Source organism: Podarcis tiliguerta (genome assembly GCF_965153285.1).
Source record: "Podarcis tiliguerta genome assembly, chromosome: 7".
NCBI lineage: Eukaryota > Metazoa > Chordata > Lepidosauria > Squamata > Lacertidae > Podarcis > Podarcis tiliguerta.
Genome location: NC_139540.1, coordinates 22,054,759 through 22,074,641, shown reverse-complemented (window position 1 = coordinate 22,074,641; position 19,883 = coordinate 22,054,759). Strand labels below are relative to the sequence as shown.

Here is a 19,883-nt window from a genome sequence, read left to right as displayed (position 1 = left end):
GGTTTCATTTGTTTGCTTTGCATGCAACTAGTGTGGATTTTAGCTGTGAGCAAACTCTCTATATACTATACTATACTATACTATACTATACTATACTACACACACACACACACACACACACACACCTCAATTTTCTTTTTGATTTTTTGTTTTAATTTAATGTAAGATACACAATATACAAAAAATTATCCCCCCCCCCCCGGTGCCATTCCTTGTGTAACCAAAACAGCACCACACACACACAATAGGAAGGTATTGGCATATTTGGGGAAAACTTGTGGTTTGCAGAAGTACTAAAACGTCAGTGGAAAAACCTAAAGGGGAAAAAGTTCTCAAAAACAACTCAGTGAGGACTAATATATTCAGGGTCTACAAAATACTGCCTGACTGCTGGAGAAAAGAAAAGAAAAACTGGAGAGATAATGAAGCCTTATTTACCTAGGGATCCATTAGCCACGCCATCCCCTGGACCTCGGAGGGAACAAAAGTACCAGGAAAGCAAAATCTTCTTTGGAGAAAAAGAGTTTATTGAGATCTGAGCACAGAGTCAAGGTCTGTACTCAGAGACAGCCTGCTGGTTAGTTCCTAGAAATACACTGGCTGTAAAGCAAGACACTTCAGCAGACTTTCTTATACCCCCAGACTTCCCCAATCGGCTAGCAAATATTGCTTGCTTAACACATTTTATTGCTTGCTAGATATTCCTGTCTTTCTGCTAAGCCAAGCACTCCCTCCCACCTCCTTGTACACGTGTTCGCTAGCTAAGCATTCCCTTCGTATCTCTTCTTATCTAAAGCAGAAGTAAAGCAGGAAACATCTTGCTAGTGGTTTTTAGTTGACAGCAGTTTTTGGCTAGGCAGGAAACGACCTTCTGACCTGTAGCTAGCATCAGCAGTTTCAAGTAGCTGGTTAGACAGGAAACGGCCTCCTGACCTGTCTGATTTAGACTTTGCAAATAACTGCATTTTTGGGTTTGAGCTTGTGTAACCATCCTAGCAGAGTGCCGGAATTTACTATGTGTAGATAATATTAATGATTAACCGTTCCCCTCTCCCTTCACTCCGTCCTCTTCTTTTGAACAATCTATTACTTAGATTCGTTCTGGGGTAGGGGTCTATATTCTCTCATTACAGCAATCACGCGAGGTCCCATCATGCGAGACATCATCTTTTTCATCATATGTTGCAGGCATTGCATTAAGCAGGGTATACAGAAGCAGAAAAGCAATAGAAGCATTATTGGGCCTATTCTCCCCACAAATACGATACCGTTCATGCCAACAGAAATACGAGAGCATCCATATGACAAGGGCGGTACATATCACTCCTACCCACCAAACCCAATATCTCCATGGTTCCTCCCACCAATATTCAGGGGGTGTGCTCATTGTTGAAGAGCCCACTGATATTTGTGCCCGACTACCTGTTGAGCCTCAAGGATGAGAGTCCACCGGTGAGCTGATGCTCCCACTATGTGGGTCAATTTTCCTATTAGCCCTGTTGGGTGGATTGAACTCTCGTGCTGCCTCCCTAGTGACCAGAGCATATGGAAGCTGAAATCCTGGGGTGGCAATTCTTACTGGCACTTGTTTAGTAATTTCAATGCACACCTGGCTCAGGCTCCCATCTATCACCTGGGTTAAGAGTAGGACCTGGTCTATCAAATGAGGTTGGTACAGTGCTCTACCTTCCAGATAACAGCTGACTACCCTCCCACAACAGCAAGAGCGGTACAGAACTAGATAGATTTCGATCGTCTCTACAGCTTCCCGTAAGAGCACTGTCCACGCATGCTGGTCAGTGGTGTGGGAGAGGAGCCACAACGGGGCAGTGGGGTGTCTCAATACGGTAATCTCATCAAACCCCAGTTTCCAATAGCCAAGGAGCACGCCATCTCTTACCACCGGCAAGACGAACCAGTCGTAGCAGAGGCCAGCAGGCCAATAGGGTTGGTATGGTTCGGTAGGGTCAGGGCAATAAGACATAGAGCAAGTCAATAAAGAAAATAAGAGAGAAAAGAGAAAGTCTTTGTAACTGTCCTTGTGATGATTAGTCGCAGGATCTCGTTGCCCGTGGCCTAACGCTTTTCCTGGTAGCGTCAGACACAAGGTGATGATCAACTTCAGAGGGTCAGCGGGATTTCTTTTGCAAGTCCAGACACCCTTCTTCAGATGCGTGTGATGTACCCAGGGGATCACCTCGACTACTTTCACTGCAGTTAGGGATGAGGGGGTCGCCAGACGCTGTCACTCAGAGGGACTGGTGAACCGGCTCAGCGAGACTGCCACGGGACTGCAGGTGTACGCTTGAGGGAATACCTGGAAAGAAAGCAAACACACACAACAAACACAGGGATTGCACTTGTTCTTGGGTGATGTGATCTCTCATCTGCCCAAACCGGCGGGGATGCCTCGGACGAAAGGGGTTGGCCTGCCATATAGAAGTTCAAAGGGTGATAGTTCTCAGTCTCTTGGTTGGCGCACAGGGCACATTTTGGGATATAGCAGCAGTTAGTTATAGCAGCAGTTAGTTGAGGTAGAATATTCTCCCAAGGTGCGCCTTAGCAGCTGGGCCTCCCAAATGGGTGGACTCGTGGTAATTCTTTACAATTGTGCTGGCCAGATGTTGGGGCACAAAAACACGGCTGTCCGGTCCTTCCTGGAGCGTTGCTCCTTCTTGGCTGGTCCACTGCTGTTCATCAAGGGTGTAACGTGGTTCCACATCGTCTGGAGTGAGTTCTGGTACCAATATCAAAAGTCCCGGTGGTGCCTCTAAATTGGCTGGAGAACAAATGTCTACGTTGGGGGCGCTGCCTGCGGGCGCCCCTCCCATCCAATTCTTCACCGTGCGTAGAGATATCAGCAAGGCGGTCGTCACTGGAGGGGATCTTCAGGATGCTGAGACACAGTCCAATCTGAAGCAGCTTTCTTATGTGGTGGACCCAAGGGGTGGTGCCAGCGACCTTCACAGCTGTGGGTGTGGAGAGCAGATGGGCCCTTCCAGCACGGCGGCAGTGGTGCCTGGGACCAGTCTCATCCACACCTCGTCACCTGGCTCAAACTGGTCATGCAAGAAGTTCGGGCCTGGGTTGAGAGAGAAAATCTCGAGAGAGAGACTGTACATAATTGTTCAATTCCACATCTTGAGCAGGGATAGGTGAAAGCATGCACACATAAGGAACCGGTCTCCCAAACATCACTTCAAAAGGGTGACAAGTGAATACGTTTCAATGGGAGGCTACAGACTCTAAGCAAAGCCAAGGGCAACATGGACACCCAATTAGACCCTGTTTCTTGGGTCAATGGTTTTTTTTCAAAGTCCTGTTCATCCTTTCCTCTTTTCCAGAACTTTGGGGCCTATATGCGGTACCCACCATCTTCCTTCTTCACTGGCAACAGTGGGGTGTTTCACTGTGATTGGCATTGTTTCAAGATTCCATGTTGAAGCAATCGCTTCAAATGCACCCACACTCCTTCAGCTGCCTGTCGTGGGATGGGGTATTGGTTTTTTTTATCTTTCGCCCATAGTCCAGGGTCAACATCATGAGGCAGGCTAACAGGGAGGATTCCCTCCTCTTCTTTTACCATCATCAAGCACCAATGGTCTCTCAGGGGCATTTCTAAAGAAAACTCTCCTGCTGGTCCAGTTGTCATCATTACTTCCCCCATTGGTTGGAAGGAAATCTGGGCTTGTAATTTTGTTAACAAGTCTTGGCCCAATAAAGGAATGGGACACTCTGGTATATACAAAAAAATTGTGCTGGACTACTTGGCCACCTAGGCAGCAGGTAACAGACTGCAAAAAACGGGGCCTTTTGTGATTTACCTGTGGCCCCAATTATATTAACCACTTGGTTTGTGGGTTTTGTTACAGGCACAGGTAAGACTGAGTGGGCAGCTCCCTTGTTCACCTTCTCCTACCTGTAATAAGGTAGCTAGGTTAAGGGCTGTGGTAACCTGAAACTTCAGGCGTGAATGTAATAACAGCATCTGGCACTTCCTCATTTTCGCTTGTGATAGGAAATAGGTGCCTTTCATGTCAAGTAAGGCTGGGACTGCATGTGGAGTCACACAGGTGGTGTCCTGTCCAAACGTGAATTTTATCTGCCTTCGTGAGTAGGGTGGCCACTGCCACAATCGCTTTCATACAGGGGGGGGGGCAATCTCTGTTCTGTTGGGGTTAGCTTCTCTGACAAGTATGCGACGGGTTGCTGCCAATTTTTCAGTTTCTGGCATAAGACTCCCTTGGCTACCCCCTGGTCTTCATCTATGAACAGCGTAAAAGGCTTCTTGGGGTTTGGATGCCAAGCACTGGGGCTTGTTGTCACTTTGAGATCCTGAAAAGCCTGCTGCTGTTCCCTGCCCCATATAAAAGGATCCTTCTCTATTCCCTAGTTGACTCATGCAGGGGCCAAGCAATGCTTCTGTAATTAGTAGTGAGTCCAGGAGATATTGTTTCATCATCATAAGTGGGATTATAGGTTTAAAAAAAAATCCCTTCAAACAATTTTACGATCTTTGCTGGATTCTCCTCAAAAGAGGGGTTCTGATTTCTCCAATTACAAACATCTGCACTTGAAGAGGGTATATGCTGGACCGTGTAGGTCTGTGGTGCCTTTGCTTGTTCAGCTGGGACAGGGGCTGGTGGATCATAAACCCTCTGAAGGGGCATTTCTCCAGTTGCCTGATCCTTCCTGGTTTTCTCATACTATCTGTGAGACATAACTCTCTTCGCTGCCTGTCCCCACTTACGTTGCCATCTCTTCCTCTTTTCAGGGGTGCAGCATTCTGCTGCCTCAACTAACAAGGGGCTTACATCCAACTTCTTCCTCAAATGGCTTTACAAACTCCTTTAGTCTCTTTTTCTGTCTTTCTGTCCACATTTTCTTTCCTTGATTCATATCATCTAGTGTCTTCCTAAACTCTTCGTTATCTTCCTCATCTTCCTCTTCTTCCGTCTCACTATCCTCCTTCGCAGGTCCTCCTCCCCCCTACACCAGCACCTCCCTGTGCTTCTTGATCTTGGCCTGGGGGGGGGGGGGTTTGGAGGGGCTGTTGGTGGAGTGTAAGGTGGTGGCTTAATCACTCCCCCTCCTCATCTTCTGGGTCTTCTAACACCAGAGGCTTCACTGTACAAATCCTGTTCTGTGTGTTGCTGTCACAGCAAGACTTTAGCCATGGTAGATTCTTTTCTTTACATTGGTCTTCCATGTAGAGATATAGGGGATCTGGTCTGGGTGGACATTTAATATATTTTGCCACAGGGGGTTGATTTGCCACAGGGGGTTAATTAATTGCAAATCAAAGCCACGCAGTTCTCTGGGTTGGCAAGTCCACCTCACATAAAGTTTTGAGTCTCTGTTTTTTCAATGTGAATCATCACTCTTTGTGGCTGTTTTCCAGTTATTAAAAAAGCATTCCAGAGGAATACATTGGCTTGCTCCAGACCCTATTTTTTTTTTTTTTTCTTTTCAGATACTCCGCACCTGACTGGGCTGTAAATTCTTTCACAGTTCACACGATACAGATTGTGGTCTGCACGAGGTCGCCCTGGCAGAAAACGCACAACCCTGCAATCGCTCGGCCAAGGGGAGCGCTAGGCCCCGACCCACACTTGACAACAATTCAGTCACTGGAGTATCTGACACACAACATGTCAACAAAACACTCAATTCCCTCTGCCCCATTCCCTTTCCCAAACCTTTACCAATTCCTTTCCTGGTGGCATTCTTACTGCCGGGCACTCTACTGCCAACTACCAGGTGAGGCTGATCAGGCCTCTGGCCCTTTCCCTCGGGCCCCTAGCCCTTTCCCTCGGGCTTACCTTTCTCCGCTGCGGACCTGTCCCCTCGGCGCCGTTCTGTCCTCTTGTTCTCCCTCAACTAGATGTCTCCGCTCCAGGACGGTGTGGCAATCTCCCCCTACAAACTGGCAGGGTGTGCACCGGAAATGCGAACGCCGATTGGAGCTTGTTCACCTTGGTTGAGCCTGGCCCTCCGGTCCGTATTTGGGGAGGGGGCTGATCCCGGGCGAGCCCCCAAAGAAATGAAGCCTTATTTACCTAGGGATCCATTAGCCACGCCATCCCCTGGACCTCGGAGGGAACAAAAGTACCAGGAAAGCAAAATCTTCTTTGGAGAAAAAGAGTTTATTGAGATCTGAGCACAGAGTCAAGGTCTGTACTCAGAGACAGCCTGCTGGTTAGTTCCTAGAAATACACTGGCTGTAAAGCAAGACACTTCAGCAGACTTTCTTATACCCCCAGACTTCCCCAATCGGCTAGCAAATATTGCTTGCTTAACACATTTTATTGCTTGCTAGATATTCCTGTCTTTCTGCTAAGCCAAGCACTCCCTCCCACCTCCTTGTACACGTGTTCGCTAGCTAAGCATTCCCTTCGTATCTCTTCTTATCTAAAGCAGAAGTAAAGCAGGAAACATCTTGCTAGTGGTTTTTAGTTGACAGCAGTTTTTGGCTAGGCAGGAAACGACCTTCTGACCTGTAGCTAGCATCAGCAGTTTCAAGTAGCTGGTTAGACAGGAAACGGCCTCCTGACCTGTCTGATTTAGACTTTGCAAATAACTGCATTTTTGGGTTTGAGCTTGTGTAACCATCCTAGCAGAGTGCCGGAATTTACTATGTGTAGATAATATTAATGATTAACCGTTCCCCTCTCCCTTCAATAATACTATGGGGAAAGTAAATAAGTCCCATTGAGTTTAATGGCACTTACTCACAGGTAAGTGGTTATTGGGTTGCAGCTTAAATGTGACAGAAAAATTGAGTGTCAAAACACAAAAACTGAGTGTCTGTTCAGCTTTGCAGTTGACATTCAGCAGATTTATTGGTGCCACCTACTGGTTCTTTCAAGTTTTTCTATTGAATCTAGAGAAATTAAAAGCAATGCCTAAATGACAAATTGATTAAAATAACATTGGGATTAAATTAAATTATAAGTTTTTTTGTTTTGTGTTTTAAAAAGGATCTGCCATAAGGAAAAAGGAGACAAGACTTTGTGGTGGTTGTTTTTTTTTTTTTTTTTATTGCAATAGGCATAACAAGGTATGTAGCTGTACCCAGCTGCACCCTACCTGCAGATGTAGATACCCAATAAAGTAGACTTGAGGCTTCACTGTGTTTGTGAATGAAAGGATGTCCATGTGTGAAAGAATGTGCAAAATAATTCTGAAAAAGAGAGGGAATCGGGGGAAATGAGCTCATTTATAGGTAATAAAAGCAAATTAATTGTCTTAGGAGTGTCCTGTTAGACAGAAAACTGGGTTCAGATGAGCGATTTCGTGTTCTGGGGCTCAGATCCTGGCTATGCCTTGAGATTATCAATGTTTACAAAATGACAGCCATTTTGTGACTAGCCATGGCCATGTCAGCCATTTCACAACAGTTTTTAAAATCTCCAAATGTGCCCACAAGTTCAAAAAGACTGGTGACCTATTTCTTGCTCAACTCCAGCCATTAACAACTATTGTAAGAAATGCCACTATTTCTAAGTTGCAATCAAAATAAAAGCCATCAAAACAACAGATAATGCTCCTCTGTTAGGTCTTCATTTTCTCATCCCTACATTTTATTATCTAAACAGCCAAATCTTTTTTAATGGTTTTAGCTACCTAGTAGTGCAAAGTAAGGACTTGCACTACTGTAGTTAAAACATGGTTCGGTTGCTGGCAAACAGGGCAGGAGAAAAATAATATATTTACTGTGATTCTGAAGTTCTATAAATTATCTTGTCTATAAATGTTACAACCATCATCTTACTTGTGTGCATCAGCCCCATCTATACAACGCCAAGCCCTGTGTGTCCCAAATTGACCTGGGTAAGGCTCTGGCACTGAATAATCTTGTCTCAGTGCCATCACCTTCTAGTTTGTAATTACGGTATGTGTTGGAGTTCCTCTTTCCAGATCTCAAAGCACTATACTGATGCTAATGAAGGTTTGTAAGAGTATTAAATAAAATTATTATCATTCACATTTCATAAAGGCACAGAATGGCAGTTGTGTGACTTGCCCAAGGCTATACAACAAGTCTGTGGCAGAACTGGTTGAGCAACACAGGAGCCTCACATTTCAGTTTTGTGGTGATAATTATTGCAACAATGAAAGGAGAGTTTAGCATGCCGCTGACCTTTTGGGAGAGGGCTTCTTTGTTCTGTTTTTGGGTATTTTTAACCCACCTTTGTGTCAAAGGTCCCCTAGGTGGCAAATGATACAATAATCACAATTATAATGAAGGGTAACAAACAAAAACTGGGCTAAAATAATGTTAGAATCACAATATAATTTAAACCTTCTGGGCACATAAGGGTTTTGCCTGGTTCTAACATAATGTTAAGGTAGGTGTTGGGTAGGCCTATTTGGGATGGACATCACACTCATCGTATCTTACGTTGCAGAAGCATTAAGAGAATAATCTCAGATGACTGCGCTGGTGCATGGGGAAAGAAGTGATCATTCAGATACTGAAGTTCCAAGCCATGATCAAAACCAGCACTTTACACTGAGATAGATAGTGGGCAGCTCTCCAGGCTATTCTGTCTTTCTCATCCTCTCAGGGCAAAATTTTAAGGCAAAAAGATGACACAATGAGACATCTTTGGGGGAGAGGGATGAATGAGAACGGCCAGAGGTGGATTTAGGGCGGCATGACCGGTTCCACCACACTGGGTGCAGGGCCTAGGAGGCACTGCAAGAACAGAGCAGAACAGGACAGAGGAGGGCAGGGGAAACCCACAAGGCCTGATCCTTACTCAGAAGTAAATCCCACTGAATTAAATTGGATTTACCTCTAGGCCACAAAACACGAGGCTGAACAGTTCATGTTTAATTGTCCTTAAATTGAAGAAGGGGGCTCAACATATTGCTTTTTTGTTATGTTTTACAGTGTGGGTTCCCAAAGTTCAAGATCTTTTAATATTTCAAATGTTTTAAATTAATTTCTCTGGCATCCTATTTACATTTGGAACTGCATTCCTATTTATCCAAACAAGAACTACGGCTAAGATTTCCTTTAGCCTTAGAAAGAAACACATTTTAGTTTTTGTTAAAAAGTTACGTCGCTCTCAATAGATTTACTTCGAAATAATAATTAATCATAAAAAATAAACGAACAATCGTCTTGATTTCAATGACAAATAGGCATCTGATATGTTTCCAATTTCGGGTCTGCTGACACCTGGAGCCAACATTTCGCCCAATACCAAGCTGGGTTGAAACAAAATGCAGAATGAGGAGACACCGTCGGTGTGCGGGTTAACAGCAAAGTGCACTCTGGCATTTTGGCATGCAGGTGAAGAATATCATTTGCCCACCTTTTTTAAAAAAACAAAGAAATAGCACAGAAGGAAGAAAAGCTTGTGATCTCGTAGTCCCCCCTCTCCACTAAGCTAATTTCCTACTTTCAGAGGTTTATCTGCCTTTTTTTAATAAAAAAAAGCGGAGGAGCATTAGAAACGCGATTCCTCCTTTCCCGTGGTCATTTCCACCCCTTTTCCCTCCACGAGGGGAAGGGGAAGAGACGCCGGTGAGGCGCCGCCATCTTGGCGGAGAGGAGCGAGGGGGAGGGGATCCGGGTGGCCCTTAGAAGGTGCGCGAGCACCGCCCCCTCTCCCTTCTCACCGGTCGTTCAAATATCGCGCGATTCTTCTAGCACCACCACCTCCCTGTCTCGGCTGGCTCTGCATTCTGTCTCCGAAAGGACCCGTGAGCCCGCGCGGCCGTTGGCGCCCTGAGGCGAGTCCAGGTGAGGCGCCGGCTCTCTGCCAAGCGGCTCAGGTGAGGGACGGGGGCGTGGTTTGGCGCCCAGCTGCCCGCCCCCCCGCTCCCTCCGCTGTGGTTTCTTCTCGTCTGAGGGACGGGACGGGGTAACAACGACGCCTTGTGTTGGCATGTGGGGCGGCCGCCGAATAGAGGCAGGTTAGAAAGAGTTTCTTCTTCCTCCCCTACGCTGAGGGCGGCGTTGGAGCAGAAGTAGAAGAGGCCGTTTGTTTGGAGGACTTCATTAAATCCGGGTTTTCTGTTCTCAGCATCTTGAAAAAATGCTCCATGGCAGGTAATGCCACTTCGAAGAGCTTTCAGGGCAAAGTCGCTGGTGGGCTCTCTCGCTTCAAGTCTTCCCCAAATCCGGGTGAAATATCTGTATTAGGACAAGCGGAAAGTGACGAAACGGCGTGTGAGTTTTCCAGAGCCTTTCTACCAGGCCATCTCTAAGGTGGTAAAGCAGGGAAGGGAAATGCTGGCTGCAGTTCAAGCTGTGGAGGCATTGTCGAGGAAAGGAAGGAAGGGAGTTGGTTTTTGAGGCGGAGAGAGCCTCGGTAGTTGCAAAGTGGGGGCGGAATCGGGCTTAAAACGTACCTGTTAGAATAGATCGTACCTCTCTCTCTATTCACGTTGTAACGTGAGCTTTCTCCCCTCTGAAATGTCTGCCGTCAGCTTAATTGGTATGTAGGCATCTTTCCCTCTTTTGGTTCATCTGTGCGATGAGGAAGAAGTTTCAGAGCTCTCCAGTCAGCGCAGCAATGCAAACAGTTCTTTTGCAAACCACATTGTAAACTATAAATGTATTGGCTGTATTGAGGGCCCTCCTGTAAACTTGTATGTTGACGGTTGCTGCTTATATGGAAGATGTCTAAATTATATGTTTAGAAGTTATGACTGACCTACATTTTGAAAATTGGGGTGTGTCTTTCAAGTTTCTGATGGTGTTTCTGAGAAATTTACCCTGTGGGGTTTAGTTCTTCTTAACATGTAGTATGTCTTTGTAGCTGCAATCCCAAGTAATCTTCGTTGAATGTAGTGAGACTTATTTCTGAATGAACATGCATAGGCTTGTACTGTGCAGAATAGTAACTGATTATTAGCTGAGCTATCCTGATTGTCACTGCTGTCAACGACTGATCCAGTTGTCTTTTGCCTTGAGGAGGTGTAGGGTAATAATAGCCTACCTTATTTCTAAAAGTATTTGTAAGCTTTTGCCTTTTAAAGTTCTATTTGATGCATTTCAAAGATCTTGAAGCAGTTACAGCTATTGTTAACTGTTATTTTTTCCTTTACAGTGCGCAAATGGCGAAGTTTATCTTTCAAGTAATCGAGACAGGCAGATGAGAATATGAAGAGAAACAGGAAATCCAGTCTTGCCATTTCATTGCAGTCTCTGAGAAATTAAAAAAGGAATATGTGTTTACTTTGACTGTGAACAAAGTTTCCTGTGGAGAAGCTGATCATGACACAACACTGAAGTGTGAAATGCCTGGGAAGATGGGTATCTTTGTACTTCTGACTTTGAGCTTAATCTTAAACTTGACACATGGGCATAGCTTATTCACATGTGAACCCATTACTATCCCAAGATGTTCTGGAATGGCCTACAATATGACATTTTTTCCCAATGTGATGGGGCACTATGATCAGCAAACTGCAGCTGCCAGAATGGGGGTGAGTTGTTCTTTCTCTACCGTACATGCTATAAATATTTTTTTCTGTTATATGTACAAATGTGATTCTGTCAGTAAAAAGAATTTTAGGTAAGACATGTTCAATATTACACATTATGAGGAAAAACCTAGTGTTCTGAAACAAGACTTGAAATAGTTACCAAACGCCTAAAAATCATAAAGAAAGAGATGCAGGTACAAACATAACAGTATGGGCATGTGACCAGATTTTAGGGTCTATTCTTACATGGTTTGAGCCTGAAAATTTACAAAAGAGCTCCTACATCCTGTCTGAATAAATGTATAGAAGATCTTCTGTGTTACCTTTTTAAATCTTCAAAGTGTTTAGTCATCTGAGCTTCCTGACTGTTTATAGCAGGCGACCTTGTGCTGTATCCCCTCAGGCCACTGGCATCTGCATGCAGTTGGCATAAAAATTCATTGCTGCCCATAAAGTTCTAAAATATGAGATGCATCTCTTCCACAGATCTCCTAACTGTGTATAAAAGCATAGGTGTAGTAACTCCTCAAATAAGTTTTGTTCATTATGCTAAATGAAAGGAGTGTTAAGCTTCTCTGAAGTTTATTCTTGTCTCTAACATACTCCTTCAGTTACAGGTAGGTAGCCGTGTTGGTCTGCCATAGTCAAAACAAAATTTAAAAATTCCTTCCAGTAGCACCTTAGAGACCAACTAAGTTTGTTATTGGTATGAGCTTTTGTGTGCATGAAGAAGTGTCTGTGCACACGAAAGGTCATACCAATAACAAACTTAGTTGGTCTCTAAGGTGCTACTGGAAGGAATTTTTTTATACTCCTTCAGACTAGACATTCACAATTGTCCATGGTGCAATTGACCAAACATGCCTGTGAATTAGGGATGTAATCTAATTTTTTAAAAAAGAAACTTAACCATGTGAGTTTGAGTCAATTAATCAATGAATTGTTAGAAGGTGCATAAATTTCCATGGGATTTTTTTTCTAAAGAAAAAAGTACTTTAAAAATATGCATATTTTTCAGCAGGCTGTGTCAGAAGAAATTATTTTTTCTGTCATGGAAGGCAATACCTTTTTTTAATAGTGGTGATTACTATGTACAATGCTTTCCAGTAATTGTAGTGAACATTAATTACAATTTTGAAGCAATGTAGGATGCCTTTTTCTTGATCTAAATATTTTTAATAGTTTGACTAAGCGCACCTGCCTCCTTGCTGATCCTTTCTGTCTAGGTGGTACAGCTATAGAGCGTTGGTAATGGAAAAAGCAGACATCTCTCATGTGATCACCTGCACTCTCCCTCTGCATGGTACAGTGGTGAGGAATGAGCCCAATTGTCCTCACCATTCCACCAGCTTTGAGAGCATGAGCATGAAGAGACAATAGGGTCAAGGATAGGGCAAGTGATAGTTGCCTCTGAATTCCCAATTATCCTCTCCCTCTAGAAGCCTATACCTGCTCATGCGTTCTTCCTTTGGGTGCTGGAGCAGGAAGAATTAGGCCCAGCAAAGCAGCTGATGTTCTTTGGAGGAGCAGTCACCACTTCTGCTTACTGGGCAGTATTGCGGCAAAAACTGGACCCCCACACCCTGCCATCCACAGGGAGAGTGCTGTTTAGCGAGTGGTTGCTCCTTCCATGACTAGAGGTCTCTGCTGCACTGCCCAGAGAGATGGGTAAGCAAGTTGGCAGAGGCAACTTCTTGAGATTTCTTGCCAAGTGGTACCATGGGCCCAGTCCTCCCTATGTCAGTGTCTATACCATGAGCAAGAGAGGTAGTGGGAGCAGCTGCTGCTTTTCTTTGCTTGTGGATGGAGGAGGTGTTGAGGGTGGTTTCTGTGGGCTTCCTGGCTAGGATGTTCTTCCTCCTTCCTGCGCTTCAGCCTCTGCTACAGAGCAGGGGAAAGGAGAAGAGAATGCTGTTTAGTGTTTGCCAGTTTTAATATGTATGTGTTAGTGTTTATTTTAAATATTAACATTTATAATAAGTCTCCAAAAGCATTAAACTGTGAATCCCAGGTAGACTTTGGATATTTGGAATAAGAACACGAGTGAGGGGCACATTGGTATTTTCATCCTTCGCTTCCCCTCCCATTTCACCTGGAAGGAAGATGTGCATCCTTCAACCATCTGTACTGTTGCATCCTTATTCTGATTTCTGTCAGACACTTCTAGTTTTGGTGGTATATATTTTGGTGGTGTTTTCTCATATCTAAAGATTTCTAAGCACAAGCAAATATTTGTTTGTGACAGGAAAATTAAGGTACCTGTGCAATTAGAAATTGCACTGAAGCATTCCTTATTCTCTTGTAATATAACCGTGACAAGTCAGTGCATGTAGGAATGGAGAACAAAACTTGATTCACATTCAGTGTTCTAAAGGATATGTCTTCTAATGTTGCAGTTCTAAGCACACTTTCTTGGAGCATATCCTATTGAAGCTAGAGGCACTTGCTTCCGAGTAAGTTTGCATGGGACTGTGCTGTAAAACAAGACTAAAACACTAATAAGTAGACAGATTTTTAGCTCTGTATATGAGCATCCATCAAAGCTAATGAACAAAGTGCTAAGTAAGGTAACATTAAGACAAAAACAAAACTCATGCTAGATGGAAGTCTAAACAGGCTGTGTAAGGAGCCTCAGTGTCATAGTAAAGTTTTATGAGTGATAAAAGTAAAATTCAGTGATGGAACTATTGGAAGGGAGTTTGAAAAAATGTAGAAAACATTGAAACTTTGTAATGCTATTATATACAACTATGGTGTACCTGCTTTTGGAATACTTTGTATGCTTTGGGTTGGAATTATTAGGGAGAGGATTTGAAAGCAGCAGCAAGTACAGCAATATAAAAATATAGTGTACCCACTTTAGAATACTTTGTGCAACTTTTGTGTAGTCCTACAAAAAGAACTCGAAAAGGTACAGAAAATGGTAACTATAGTGATAATGGCATGATGATGATGACTCATCCTTTAAAAGTCTTCATGTCTTTAGCCATTGTCGTCATTCTCTGATTGTGAGCTTTTCCAGGGTATCCACCTGCCACTATTTGAGAAAACAACAAAAAGTCTTGTAACACCTTAAAGACCAACACATACAGAGAGAGCACATGATGAAAGCATGAAGAAAGGGAAAATTAAACAAGTAGAAGAGTTGATAACTGAAATAATAGGTTTAAGCTGTTTTGATCCATAAAGATAATTCTCTGCACCATGCATTGCTGCTGTGAAATTGCTATCCTGATAGTCCTCAAAAACTATTTCTATAATGCTTCTTTGTTTCAGATAGGTTAACTTTGCATCATACTTTCGGTCAGGCTAAATTGTCATGCATTTAAGCAGTCTTCAACCTCGGCCAGTTTTATATTGTAATAGCTCAGTGGCATCAGCATACTGGTGATGAAACTGCTTCATCCCGAATCAATGCAGTCCACTTTTAGTTGTGACTAATAGCTCAGTTATTGGCTCTGCTTTGCTCCTTCCTTTGAGTGTTTGTTCCTGACTGGAATGTGTCCTTGAGCTCTGATAATGTTTCTTGCCTGCCTGAATAGAAGATAGAGAGGGGTATGTAGGAATTAGTATACTGTACAAATAAAATATTCATTGTCCATTGCTTTGCCCACTTTTGCCTGTGACCCCTGGAAGGTTTCCCAGAAGGGAATGCAGCCCTCCGACCAAAGCCAGCCTGCTCGTGAGGTGGGATGAAGTGCCCACTTCAGGTGGCAGAAGCACAAGAGGCAGTGTTTCGCCCACCCCACTGATTCCACCGTCACCAGAATACCCTCTCCTCTTGCCAGTGAGCGGGAGGCATTCCAGCATGTGGTGTTGCACCTTGTCTTCCCTATTTCTAGGCAGAGAAACCAAGCAGGAACTCTTTGTGGAATTGCTCCGGCAGTGGTGGGGGGGTGCAGCGACAGAAGTGGTGAGAGGGTGTGGGGCGGTAGTGGAGCACACGGCAGCAATTCCCATTTTGCCTTAGGATGGTAATGAAATGGGAGGGGCTGCTCTTCTGACTGAAAGTTTCCTCATCCCTGTATTATAGCAAGATAAGCTGCTAGTGCAAGCAGCCTGTATGCTCACTTGATATGGAGGAAAAATAACTTCTTGCACCTTTTGGGGGTGTTTTTCTTTATGAATCTGAGGATGCTTCTCAAGAAAAATAAAAAGTTCTAAGCTTTTGTATTTGCACAAGTAGGGGATAGCTCTTTTCACATGTATCCCATCAAATTGCAGTTCAGTATGCCATCTGATAACTAGATTGAAAATGGTTTAGATCCGAGTTCCTACTTGGAAGTCAGTGTTCAGAGCCGTGACCATGAGTATTATAAACTCTAAAACCACTGCTAATGGTGCCTCATAACTCACACCCAAGTGGCTCTCCTCAGTTACTCATAAATCTGTACTTAGCAGTTCTCTCTGACCAAATGAATTTCTAACTTAGTTGCAAGTAGGGAGAATAAATTATCACTTGAAGTTAAGGATTGATATGCTTTCCCATCAGTTTGCTAAGATAACTGCAAATGCATTTTAATGTATCAACTGAACATTGCTGTCTGCTTTACATAACTGAATCTTAACGATGGAGATGAATTTTTAAAAATTAGTTCTGGGTATGGAAAGTAGCTGATGGGTAGCCTTGTGTGAGTCGCATTTCTCAACAATAGTTCCCGGTCTGGGAATGAGATCTCCTGCTCGGATTTGTTGAGAAGGTGAAAATATTACAGATTTTAAATATATGTGCCATGCCAGGAAATCTTTGGTATTCATTTTTTTATCAATATTTTATATAATTTCCTTACTGAAAAAGAGAACCTAATAATTTTATTTTCCAGGAAAACAACAACTCCCTTTCAGTTGTCAGTTCTAATATAAGCTGCATTGGGGTTATAAAGCTGTAATTCATGTCATGGACATAGTTTAATAGCCACAGTGGCAAATAAAGGCCTTGTTTTAAAATCATAGATAAAAATGCAAACCAGATATGACCCACCTAAAATCCTATGGCATACCGTTCTATTTCTTTAGTTCAGAAGTTGCCACTTCCATGTTTAGAGATTGGTAGATGTACAGGCATGCTTTTTCTTTCTGTATAAGGTTGGTGGGTGAGAGAAGGAACCAGTGGGGTTGGAGACTGCAACACTCTTGTCAAAATTCTAAATGTTCCCATGGCCCCTGTGTTCATTGTATGCATGGAGTTATCCCAACCTTGCAAGAAACTTGTGACTCTGCCCAAAGTTGCACTCTCTTCAGTCTGAGCGGGGATATGGACTCGGCTCTCCCTGGTCAAAGTCGAGTGCTCCAGCTGCTCTGAATCGTGAAACTTCTCTTGGGACATGGTCCATTAAATTTAAAATATAACTAGCAGTCTGTATGGGCAGTACTGTCACAGTTGCTTAACAAGCAGCTTAATTAGGTAATGTGTTACATGCTTACTAGAAAGTTGAATTGCAAAGCAGAATGATGTCCCCTAACTTAAGTTGTAGAGGTTTGAAAAGCTAGCTTGGAAGTCAGGCTTGCTTTATGTGAAGTAATGCATATACATAGGTTAGAAAGGGATAACACATGTGATTGAGAGAAAAGCTATTTTTAAACATCATTCTTTCCTTTTGGAGAAAGTGAATGATGCTGCGCCTCCAGTTCACACAAATGTGACTTGTCTTGCTGAATGTGTGTAGCTTCCAAGTCCAGTGTTTTAACTTTAATACATTAGACCAGGGGTTGCTAACGCTTTTGGGCCTGTGGGTGCAGGTAGACTTCTGAGAAAAGGTTGTGGGCACCAGTCACACTTCCTCTCACCCTTTGTAAGAATTGAAAGGTGCACTAGCTGCCTAGCCAAGAGATTATCCCCTCCTATCCATGCACATGCATGCAGCACAGACACACTTACATGCATACATATGTTTACACGCATGTGATGCATCTGCGCACATACACTGTCCCTCAGCCAAGCAGTTAGACTTGAAAATGGTTAATTTCCCCCCAAGCCTAATTAAGGATGATGAGTGTGATATTTCTGGAGAGTGCAGCTAGGGAGGGAAGTTCCAAGGCCATATTGTTCAGCTTTCTCCCCAGCTGCAGTTGACAGGAAGACCTCCCCTCCTCCATGCCACTGCAATTGTAGCATAGGGAGCATTTTTTTATGGTTCACAGCTTTGAAGGGTTTTTCTCGCCTTGCTGTGGAACACCACTCATCACCCCTGCCAAAGCATTTAGGCTTGAAAAAGCCTTCTATGGGCTACCACAGATGGATTTTTGAAGCCTAATTTCAGCAGGAGGGTGGGGATACTCCTGTTGCCAGATTGGGAGGTGTCAAGGTCCTCTTATGGACACTAGGGGTGGCCTTGGTGTGTGCAGTGCCTGTGCGCACAACTTTCTAGTTGCAGTGGCTGATGTAAGTAGACTGACATATCTTATATTCCACCCAGAAACCCATACTGCTGTCTTGGATCCAGTAATTTTGCTGGTGACTTATTGGAATGGTTTGGTGCCGAGTTGCGAGACTGTAGTTTGGTAATGATGAGCACGCCATAGGCTTGCCTACTCCTCTTCCTTCGCCCTTCCTAATTAGCTTTAATTGAGGTCAGTGTTACATCTAACTGGCATGATTGCATTACCACTAATCATAGTTGGCTTGTAACCAGAGACAAGGACTTGAGGTGCTGACCTAGAGAGGGTGAGAGCCAAAAGGGAAGGGGAAGAACGCTCCTGAATGTTCAGTTACAAAACTATGGTTTGACAATGAAACTTTAATGGACTCTAGCCTAAGGCAAGTAATTGCTTTGCCTGTCACTCATATGGCCTCCCTGGCATTTGATTGGAACCTTTCAGCTGATTACACTTGCATTAAACCCAGAGAAACACCTTCACAGTTCTAAGATCACAAGGCAGTTGCATCTGTGAATATGCAGTGTATAAATGTTGAAAGCTGCAATAATTACATCATCTTGATCCTGATAGTGTGGTGTAATGTAGGGGATAATTTGCTGGTTTTAGCCAGGAGAAGTTTGGATTCAAATCCATACATATACATGAAGCTCTTTGGATGGTCTTGAGCATGTTTGTGGACTTAATTAGATAAACTTTGTTAGGTACAAAACCAAATTTTCAGTAGCACCAAGGGCTACTGGGGAAAAGAAAACCCATGGTTTCTTTCTGTTTCTTTGTCCTAAGATAAGTGGGGGTCAGATTGGAACCTAAATTAAGTTATTGCAATGGTTATTGATTGCCTCAGGCCTTGCTGCTGAGGCAGTGTACAGTCTGCAGCGCAGTGTGGTTTAAACATTTATACCTGATAATACATGTATGCTCCCCCATCTTCCCCAAAATGAAATTGGCTTCTCTGCATCCCATGATGAATTCTGTTATCAAGAAACCATGAAAAAAGTAGAAGTATACTCTTACATTCAGTCATGTACTTTTCTCCTGGGATTGTACTTGGGAGAAATTGGGAGCAGGCCATAATCTACATATTCCCATTCTCTCCTCTTTCCTTCAACGAACAGTAATTTGAACACCAAATTTCCCCAGACCCTGAGAGACAAAACCCTCTTTAAATGCTTAAGAAACAATTCTTAATTTCCTGTAGAGGAATGATCTCAGTTATTGTGCATTCCACCTCTCCACGCTAACAATTCAACTCTCCATGCTAACAATTCAACTAGAGAATGTGTTTTCCTCTGCTCTTGTTTTTGGTGGTTGTTGGGAAACGTGGACTTCCCACATTTATGGAAAGTTTCCAGTTGGCCTATTTAATGTATACGAACAGTAAAGGGAAAATATGTCTATTTATATATCTTCCAGATGGCCACTGAAAATAATAAGCAAAATAAAATTATTTCATTTAGGTAAGTATAGAACCTGGTACTTTGGAAAGCGTCATCTGTCACTTTTAACAACTAGCAGAAGGAAATTACCAAATGCAAAGTGAGCAATAGGGCTCTGGATATTTAATTAAACATGTAACATGGTTACAAGAAACAAAATATGATGTGACTACTAGAGTATTCACAGTAGAAACCTGGAATTTATTACAGTGGCAGCAGCTACATTTCCTCATCCAACTGTTGCTGTCAGGTGTGGTTGTGTGTATATAAATACATATACAGTTATTTCTCCTTATCTCCCCACCCCCAACAAGGGATTCATTAACTTTCGTTTGATGCCTGCTAAAAATATTCTTGTTTAAACAAGCCTACACAGATGCTTAGAAAGTTGAAGTAATTTTAATCTGTTTTTAATATTTTAAGTTTTGTATGTGTTAAAGTAAGGTTGTATTCTTTTTTCTTGATTTTTTGTTTTATCTTGTAAACTACTTTGAGGGGGTTTTTTACAATCAAGCAGTGCATAAATTTTATGAAATAAATAAAATAAACAGATGAAGTCATTGAATTGAATTTTTGAATTGAATTTACTTTATTACGGTCACAGACCAGCATAAGCAAAAC

The 19,883-nt window shown here is 43.1% G+C and overlaps 1 protein-coding gene and 1 long non-coding RNA gene across 7 annotated transcripts in view; one reads left to right on the top strand and one right to left on the bottom strand.

Annotated features, from left to right (window-relative positions):
• The window catches only part of LOC310682234, a 19,640-nt gene extending 10,190 nt beyond the window's left edge, over positions 1-9,450 (bottom strand). For both annotated transcript variants that reach the window (XR_014513791.1, XR_014513792.1), the window contains exons 1-2: positions 9,327-9,450; positions 8,144-8,210 (exon numbers count right to left, since the gene is read on the bottom strand). This is a non-coding gene — a long non-coding RNA (uncharacterized lncRNA). The remainder of the gene's footprint in view (positions 1-8,143; positions 8,211-9,326) is intronic.
• The window catches only part of FZD6 (frizzled class receptor 6), a 26,776-nt gene continuing 16,237 nt past the window's right edge, over positions 9,345-19,883 (top strand). The window contains exons 1-2 of one of the 5 annotated variants that reach the window (XM_083450551.1): positions 9,345-9,757; positions 11,070-11,448. In XM_083450551.1, coding sequence (XP_083306677.1) covers positions 11,260-11,448 — 189 coding nt within the window. In that variant the 5' untranslated portion in view covers positions 9,345-9,757; positions 11,070-11,259. Of the gene's footprint in view, positions 9,790-9,850; positions 10,455-11,069; positions 11,449-19,883 lie in introns of those variants that run through there. The other 4 variants (XM_083450553.1, XM_083450552.1, XM_083450554.1 and 1 more) reach the window with 4 other exon arrangements.